The 9,306-nt window shown below is 37.2% G+C and overlaps 2 protein-coding genes across 2 annotated transcripts; both read right to left on the bottom strand.

Moving 5' to 3' along the window:
• Positions 1–776: 776 nt before the first annotated feature.
• On the bottom strand, positions 777–2,427 carry LOC125226482 (histidine-rich glycoprotein-like). Its single transcript, XM_048130468.1, has 3 exons — positions 2,416–2,427; positions 1,851–2,072; positions 777–944 (listed from the first exon to the last, which is right to left on the bottom strand). The coding sequence occupies exons 1-3, from the start codon at positions 2,425–2,427 to the stop codon at positions 777–779; spliced, it is 402 nt and encodes a 133-aa protein (XP_047986425.1).
• A 2,434-nt stretch (positions 2,428–4,861) lies between these two features.
• LOC125226481 (histidine-rich glycoprotein-like) lies at positions 4,862–8,713 on the bottom strand. The gene is made up of 7 exons (XM_048130467.1): positions 8,674–8,713; positions 8,074–8,576; positions 7,852–7,905; positions 5,734–5,849; positions 5,383–5,552; positions 5,138–5,304; positions 4,862–4,925 (listed from the first exon to the last, which is right to left on the bottom strand). The coding sequence occupies exons 1-7, from the start codon at positions 8,683–8,685 to the stop codon at positions 4,862–4,864; spliced, it is 1,086 nt and encodes a 361-aa protein (XP_047986424.1). The 5' UTR covers positions 8,686–8,713.
• Between the last annotated feature and the right edge of the window lie 593 nt (positions 8,714–9,306).

Raw genomic sequence — 9,306 nt, 5'->3', positions numbered from 1 at the left:
ATCAATATCATATCAAGCTGAGAATATTGTCAAAACGGAGGTTCAAAGGTTTTAAGCCTGTGTCGAGAGATGTAATACGTCAAATTCCACGGGATATCCCTAATGTATGCTTAATCATGGACACCCTAAAGAAAGAGATGCAAGACCGGCGTGACGTAATTCAAGGTCAAATTTTCTGGCTTCAAAGTAATGTTCGGCGTGCAACATCCATGTATATAAGATTCTTGAACTCTAGTGAATCCTAACCGGAAGATTTTTTTTTATTATAGTGGCAGCTCTGAATAGCCTGAATCAACTACGTAACGTCACTTCCCGTTTTAAACTATTTTTAAGAATTTTTTACTAAAAATATGGAAAAAAAATATTAAAAAATATATTTTTGTAATCTACAGGCGTATATCTCGAAATGGTTTTCGATTAAGGGATATTGAAAATTTGAAACGTTGTCAATTCGTACAAAACGTTACTGGGGATTTAAAAACTCATGAACCTGAGATACGGATAAATCAAACCACTTTCTGAGTTAGGCCGGCAACAGACAGAAAGTCATAATCTTAAAAAAAATTATATGCAAATTAAGTTCAAACTTTGACAGATCTTGTTCTTCATACAATTTTTTTTTAAGATTATGAAAATTAAGACTCGTCTGTTGCCGGCCTTATTCCTACAGAAAGTCATAAGTATTAAGATTTCATTTGTTCTTCGCCCCTCTCCCTCTCAGGTGATCCTTTTTTTAATTGCTCCTCTATAGAACGCAAGGGTTTCTTTAGTTTGACTCACCCATGTTTGTCGGCGTGATATTCCACATGCCTCACGTGGCCGTCGGGCTGGTGCAGGCTGTAGCGGCCCTTCACGACGTCGTCGTCGCGGTGCTCCTGCTGCATCTTTATGTCGTGAGTGTGGGGGTCTTCTACGGAGTACTCAAACTCGTACTTGGGATGCTTCTGAATTGAGTTGAGAACACAATTTATTGAAAAAATAAGCCACGAAGCTACTCTCACTTAAATAATGAATCTAACCCGTTGCGAGTAGCGTGCGCCGTCTCTATGGTACGTTTGAAAATGTTCGGGAATAGTCGGTCTCATCTGCGGCGGCGGGAATACGGCGAGCAACCACTTCTCTCAAACATTTGCAAGCATCATTGAAACTGATTAGAATGACAAACCTATAAGTGAGTTAGTTTTTCTGCGGTATGTATTTTAAGTACGTCAAACGAGGGGGCTTCAAAACGCAGGGGCGACTTTGAAAATTTAGTTGTAAAGTCACATTGTAAGTAAATTCGAGATTTTCTGTGGTAGATTGACAGGAATATTTTATTGATCTAACTAGTTTATATAAACAGTTTCAGGAAAATAATGAATATTGTTAATTTTACAATCCGGCTAAAAATAGTAGAAATTAAAAAGTGGCAACATTGTAGTATCCGTTTCAAATCAACAATTGTGAGAAAACGGGACAACACTACGATGTTGCAACTTTTTAAATTCTACTCTTTTTGGTCAGACTGTAAAGCCGTTCCAATATCATCAAAGTAACCCCAAATTTTCCTAAAGCCACCCCGGTTGACCGTTATTACATAACAAAATGCAGTTGTTTCTTTTATGGAAAACAACCCTTATAAAAAATTTCATTTTCTAAGTTATAGTCACCAATTCTATCTAAAAAGACAACCAAATTTTTTGAAGTATAACCAAATTCATAAAAGTATTCTAAAGTGATCAAGCCGATAAAGTTCGTTTGTCCTTTTCTATCACACCGATACGTCGGAAAGGGACAAACGAACTTTATGGGCTTGATAACTTTAGAGTACGTTTATATTCATAAACGGGGGTTAATCTAAGAAAACTTACATGGTGTTCGTGTTCATGGTGACCATGTTCATGATGCTCATGAATAGGGATTACATGGCGCGTTTCATGAACATGCGAGCGCGCATGCCCGTGGTGACCGTGGCCGTGATGGATTCCATGCGCCGCATGGCCATGCAGCCAATGAGCCACGCCGTGACTGTGGAGCCCATCTTCTGCTTCCTCGGCTACTACCGTAGCCACGAGAACCGCGAAACACAAGACCTAATAAGAAATGAAGTATGGAAATCACACAAGGACAAATCATTAGTTAAACAAGTCAACTTTGATCAAAAATGAAAAGAGTTATCTTATGACTTAATTCTACGGACTTCAGTCTACGGGTCCATATTTTCAACCGGTTGTCGTGAATTTGTGTAACTAGATTCAATGTCTCAAAATATTTTTGTTGGTCCAGTTTTTGCATTTTTTTTAACAAGCAACGTAGTATAGGTACAGACTAGAGGATTTTAGGTGGAATGCTGTACAGACAAAAAACAATTGTGTTTTTTAGCCCTTTAAAATTATAGCTAAAGGTCAGCTGTAGCATATATGTTATGTATTATACCTTAGAAAACATTTAGATTTTTCCTTTGATCCTATCCAGAACAAAGTAAGGATGGCTACTGACGATAATGTGCAAAACTTCTGGTTTTATGACATGAAAATCAAGGTAATACGGATTTCTCTGTAATAGTCCAACTAATGAGGTACGGCGTTGCGTGAAAAACTGATTTCCTATAGCAGGATTGGGTCTAAAAAGTAGCATTTTTATGCAAAGTGCAAGCACAACAGTAAAAAAAAATGATCGGCCCGATTCGAACTTATAATCTGTCAAACATTAGCTCTAGATAGGACTTGGATTGTAAGTCATCGTCAGTTTCAAATGTGACATTCATATGTGGAGAAATGTTTTTGACGATACATAATCAGGCATGTTTTAAAAATATTTTAAAGTGGCTATAAACATTTTTTTATTTACGAATACGAATAATATTTATTTTATTTAAGTTACGAATTTCATTTGCACATGTATCGTACGACGTTTTTCAGTACAGATGAGCCTCCGAAGTTTCCACCTAGCATATAATGAACCACTTCTCGCACTAGTGCGTAAATAACAAAAAATAAAACCGCCTTCAAAAATAAGCGTGTTACAAAACACAGAGAAACAAAAAAGCCAAAAATAATAAACCTTTGAATTCAGATTTCTTATCGGATTGCAATAATCTAAACATCCAAATTATAAACAAATCAATTCATTTTGTAGTCGGTACCAGACCTGTTCGTCGCCTTGCTATTTCCTGTTTGCCCCACCCAACCATACGCAGGCTGGCCCCGACTCCAAAAATAATTGATTTGTTTATAATTTGGATGTTTAGATTATTGCAATCCGATAAGAAATCTGAATTCAAAGGTTTATTATTTTTGGCTTTTTAGTTTCTCTGTGTTCTCGTGTCGTGTCGATTTAAAACACTCCCTTCGGTCGTGTTTTAATTTATCGCCACTCGTTTCGAACTTCCTTTTTTACGCACTTGTATCGTAATGTACTATTTTATTTCTATAAAAAAACTAAAATGTAATTGTTACCTATGTCTGTATATTTAAGACAGTTTACTGATTTCAGTTTACCTATTCCGAAATTCCTATTTCGAACAGACTGCCAAGTTTTTAGGATTATTAAAAGTCACCCAATGTGTACTAAATATTGACGATCCACTTGACCACATATTAGGTATCATGTTTGAATTGATTTACCTAAAAAAAATATGACAACAGGATACACTTTTTCAAGTTGTTCTGCAATTACAGAACTATTAACGCATCAATGCCTCATTTTCGGCTTATGTATTGTGTGTATACTGATTCATAGTGCTCCTGAAGACGGACCAACTATGAGTAAGTGCGAATAATTATTCGGTTCTCTAAATTTATTACTTATGTGGAAGTATTGAAATCCTTAACCTGTAAAATCTCTTATACCTAGTTATACTTGTAATATTTATTAAATTAAATTTTATGTTTAAATTGAAAAAAAAAATTATATCAGACTTACTAAATAATTTTTACTAAACAAAAAAAAAACAGTGTTCAAGAATAAACTCGAAAAACATCTCTTGGATATCCTATAGGAATGGCGATGGCCATTACTTCCTACCGGATTGTCCAATAGATAATTTTGATTAATATAGCGATATTTTTGTTTTGTTGTATTAGCGAGCTCTGACTCCACAGTCAAACTATATAAATAGTTTTGTGGAGCAATATATTTAAAATAATGTTTTTGTATCCACATGTATATTAATTGAATAAATAAATAAAAATAAAAAACGTGGAGGACAATTTTCCTCAAAAAAAGTTTAGTTTAGTAGTATTAATTACGAGTACCTACCTGATAGTTTAGTCAAAAATTGAGTATTGAAATCATCATCATTATCATCACATCAGCCTTTTACTACCCACTGTTCAGCATAGGCCTCTCTTCTAGTACGCCACTTTTCCCGGTCCTGTGCTATAGTCATTCTGTAGTGATCCGCAATAAAATTGTCTGTGTCGCCAACGAGCCAACGGATGCCAAGCGCTCAGGTGCCGTAGCCGAATTGCATTTCTGCGACGCGAAACGAAAACGAAACGCCGCGAAAGGTAGTCTGGCTCTGTCGCGCCAATACGAAAGAGCGATAGAGATAGATACCTATGAGCGTTTCGTTTCGTGAGCGTTTGTGCCATCCGGCTACGTACCCAGATCAGTAAGCGGCCACCATTCCGTTAATAATGTTAGTTCATCTATCATTGAAATAACCTATATGTGGTATATCTAGATTATCTAGCTACTGCTTCTAAATAAAGCAGGATATGACAGTTATGACATTGTGTGCTCCAAGTTGAAAGAAATAACTTATTTACTTCGCTTAGTTCGGTCACTCGTTGTAATGTTTATCTTTTATACTTAGGTACGTTAATGTTGTTTTATATTTAAATAACAATTGGTCAAATATGGTTAGTAGAAACAAACGTTAATGGTGATGGTGGTGCTCCGGTACGATGTGGTGGGTGCTGTGCTTCACCTCAGCGTGGAAACTGCAATTAACATAATGAATTAGTAAATGATCAATTAACTACAAAATTAAAATAGGTATAATATCTTCAGTAACAAGGAGAAATTTGTCTATATTCTTTCATAACTTGACGTGTCTCTTTGGGCAATCAAATTAAAGTAACTAGGTACTTATATACCTAACCACAAAAATATGTCTTGAGATGAGACACGGTTGAGAAATAAAACAACTAACCCGGTCTTCTTATCGCTCTCGTAATGCACGTCCCTTATGGAGCCGTCGGGCTCGTGCAGGCTGTAGAAGCCCTTGACGACGTCGCCGTCGCGGTGCTCGTGCTGCGTCTTGTGGTCGCCAGTGTGCTTGTCCGAGACCTCGTACTTGAACTCGTACTTGGTGTGCGTCTGTAACACAATCCATAGTCAGTGTGTAGGCAAAACAAAAGAAGGCACTGTAACAGACTAATGTTGTTTGTTGCTTACGTAGTAGTCGACGTGTTTCTCGTGGCCGTGGTGGTCCTTGATGACGACCGGCTCCGCGTGCCCGTCGTGCTTGGAGATGTGCTGCGAGGAGTGCGCGGGCTCGTGCCCGTGCTGGGACACCACCAACCCCACCAGACCAGCGATACACAACACCTGTAGGTATAGAAGTACTTAGGATACAATGATATGCGTAACACTCATACTCAGCTCCTACTTTTTTTTATTATGAATGGGCTTACTCTTGACCACAGACTATACACAATGCATTGTCAGTGTGTAGGACTGACAATGCATTGTGTTACAGACGCACCCCAAGTACGAGTTCGAGTACGAAGTGTCGGACAAGCACACGGGCGACCACAAGACGCAGCACGAGCACCGCGACGGCGACGTCGTTAAGGGCTTCTACAGCCTGCACGAGCCCGACGGCTCCGTCAGGGACGTGCACTACGAGAGCGATAAGAAGACTGGGTGAGGGATTATACCGGTTCTGTTGAACTTATTAATTATGCTTCATAGATTCCCCTGCGGCACTGACGTCGTTGCTCTCTGCCATCACGGATTCTCATGTTAAAGAAGCGCATGCCGCTTCTCAAGACACGCGATGTTCCATGACATTCGCCTTCTGTAAAAATTAGCATTTTGATACAACAATGAATTGCTGCCAGCATTTATGCAACAGAGTTCTTGGTCATAATGTAAGTAGTATAGTTTTTTTATAGATCCACAAAGACTTAACTATGTAACCTTACATAGTTAAGTCTTTGTGGATTTTTTGTCTCCATAAATTAATAACCATTTTTTTTTCAGATTTCACGCTGAGGTGAAACACAGCACTCACCACATTGTTCCCAATCATCATCATCATTAAAAGTGACCTATCTAAATACCTATTTTATTTTTTACGCAAATCTAGATTGTAATTGTTAAAATGTTTGTTACGAAAAATAAATAATTGTAAAAAAAAGAACTCTTGTCTCTTGTTTCATAGCCTAACCTAGTAAGCAGCAATAATGTACAGTCACCATCAGATACTTATATTGGACCGATCAAGGTGCACCGAAATATCTGAACACGACTATGCTATCAAGGCGATAAGGCGTGTACAGATATTTTTGCAAAAAATATGATAGCGACTGTACAGGTTCAGGAAGCAGATGTAAAAAAAAGTTGTAGCACTTTATTCATAATAGGTTAGAAGACACAACAAGTTCCCTCGATTTCAAATTAATGAATAATAATATCAATCATCGTCAAATGAATGAATACAAAATTTTAGAAAAAGCATTCAGGTTTCTACAAAATGGTCGTATTGGTATATTCTTATCCAGGATGGGAGCGAAAAATCCACAAATCCAGAAAAACTGTTTCCATGTTGCTTAACATTTGCTTTAAAAGATTTTTTAATACTCGATTCCATTTCATTGTTATAGGTACACTAAACAATTTTAACTTTTTAAAGTTTAGGGAAATTAGTAAACCGAACCTTTTCGAGGGTCTATTATAAACCGTCAGTAGGTATACTGAACTACGTTTTAACTTTTTGTCAATTTGTAACTAAACGATAATAGAGGTACTTTAAATCAAACTTTTTTTGCATTTAGGACTAGTAATAAGCTTCGCATGGTTATTTCACTTTTAATATAAAGGGCCATGTTGCTCACTGGTTTTAAGTAGCAAAGTATCCTTTTCTGGTTCTTGGCTGCAGAGGACAACAAAATACATTAGGTGTATGTGGTATATGTGCTACTGCGAGAATGGTAGGATTAATAGGTTTGCTTGCCCGGGAGCAAACAGTCATTATAATAGCATTTTTGACTAATAGGCAAAACATTTTTCTTAACGTATATGTGAATTGTCTTTGTGTTTCATTTTGGTAACAAAACTTAATAATTAGATTTTTTTTTTAAAAAAGCATTCGTTAATGTTTAATCAAGAAGGATGAAATCACCACGCCGTAATTTTAAAGGAAAAAAATGTTTCAAAAAATATGTCATAATTGGTAAATTCCTTTCCTAAAATACACGAAAATGATTTTGAACTTGTTTTTGTTGCTAAGAACAGGAATAATTATAGCCTAATTTGGACTTGGAAAACTGATTAAACTGACCTTTCGATTTCGAGGCTACTGAGCTACACAAGCAAAGAACTAGCGCTTAATTTAATTTTGCACTTGCTAAACCCAGTACAATTTCATAAAAGTTTGACTTTCACAATCTAGGTAATTTATTTTAGTAATGACGGGATCTCAGCATGAGTTCCAGGTCTTTTAGCTATGGTCTCAACTTTCTCGCTAAACTAAGTTTTAATATAAGTAAATAATACAGTGTACGAGGTTGTTCACAATTAAACAATAAAGTAGAAGCAACAGCTTTATTTACATGTACAACTAATAACACATATTTAGGTATCACAAACAAAAACACAAATCGATAATAATTTAGAAACCACAAAATAAATTAATGGTGATGAGCGGGTACTACATGCTTGGCGTGACCTTCTCGCTGGACCTGGGCATTGAATCTGAAAACGAAAAGGACATGTTACAAATAACATTTCTTACACTTTTAGACCTTCAGAATCAAAATTTGAATCTAAAATAAATGACAGTAAAAATCGTGAACATCGGAGACATCGGAGTTTTTAAATAGGGTTATTGGAATGATAATAAAATATTATATTCTCTTTTACCCAGTTTTGTGGTCAGCCGTGTAGTGCACGATCCTGACAGTGCCGTCCGCCTCGTGCAGGCTGTAGTAGCCCTTGACGACGTCGCCGTCGCGGGCCTCGTGCTGCGCCTTCTTGTCGCCGGTGTGCGGGTCCTCCACCTTGTACTCGAACTCGTACTTAGGGTGCGCGTAGTAGTCGTGGTGGCCCTCGGGCGCCTTGCCGGGCACGTCGTGACGCTGGATGTTTTGTGAGGAGACGGCGTGGTGCTGAGAGTGGTGAGATTCAGTGTGGATGGGCTGATACGACACTACGTGCACGGGCTCGTGCTGCACATGACCAAGTTGCACATGGCCCAGTTGAACATGGCCAAGTTGCTCATGGCCATGCTCATGACCCTGCTCGTGACCGTGACTCTGGTGTAAAACGATGCTCTGAGACGAATACGCGTGTCCATGTTCATATTGACCATGCCCTTCTTGAGGTCGAGCAAGAGCTACGGCCAGGGTAGCGGCAACCACGAATATCTACAAACAAGACAAACACATTTTAGGTTATTATTATTCAATAATTTAATTCGTTAAATTAGTTCTTTCTGAAAATTTACAAAATAACGGAACGTACCTTAGAGTACATTTCAAAAGTGAAATTGAAAGATGTTGAACGTTCGAATACGAACTGGTAATTGATGTATGAGATGAAGTACTTACCGTTTTTATATGCTTCATTTTCGAGCAACATAAAAACCAGTTCCTTCAAAATTTCAAGTGCAGTGTTGCAAGGTCGTTTGCCCTTTAAGTAATAACACCGTTGTCCTTACACTACTCTCACGATTTGTAAATCGTAAATTGAGTCGTTTAATTTTGATACCTAACTTATATTGTACATATTTTCGGCAGGTGCCTTACTTAATTGAATCTTGAACGTAGTGTAGGAGTCTATATTTAAATATTATGGTCGCAATAATATTACGATCTATCAAAAACATCTTTTTACATCACACAGGAAAGAATTCTTCTGAAATATTCATATAATAGTATAATAAAAAAAAGACATCGGTTTTATTCTCTGCTTTGCCTAAAGGTTAGTCTACCAGTCGGTAGAGAATGCCTTATGGCATTAAGTTCGCCTATTGTACATTGTGTTTCTTTGTTCAATAAAGATTAAATAAATAAATTCTTCCTAGCTAAAATATTTGTACTTAAAAGTACACTATTCCTTAAAAGGAAATCATAATATGATAGATTTATTTATTAC

This window comes from Leguminivora glycinivorella, chromosome 5 (genome assembly GCF_023078275.1).
Source record: "Leguminivora glycinivorella isolate SPB_JAAS2020 chromosome 5, LegGlyc_1.1, whole genome shotgun sequence".
NCBI lineage: Eukaryota > Metazoa > Arthropoda > Insecta > Lepidoptera > Tortricidae > Leguminivora > Leguminivora glycinivorella.
Note: the sequence above shows the minus strand (reverse complement) of the source record. Positions and strands in the feature narration are given on the sequence as shown.

Excerpts from the sequence above, each read along its gene's own strand:
- LOC125226481 (XM_048130467.1), bottom strand. Across the intron at positions 5,850-7,851 it reads AAGCATGTAGTACCCGCTCA|TCTTCTTATCGCTCTCGTAG; the intron begins TCACCATTAATT and ends TCCCTCACCCAG. Across the intron at positions 4,926-5,137 it reads GAGAGCGATAAGAAGACCGG|TTTCCACGCTGAGGTGAAGC; the intron begins GTTAGTTGTTTT and ends TGTTAATTGCAG.
- LOC125226482 (XM_048130468.1), bottom strand. Across the intron at positions 945-1,850 it reads ACCATGAACACGAACACCAT|AAGCATCCCAAGTACGAGTT; the intron begins GTAAGTTTTCTT and ends AACTCAATTCAG.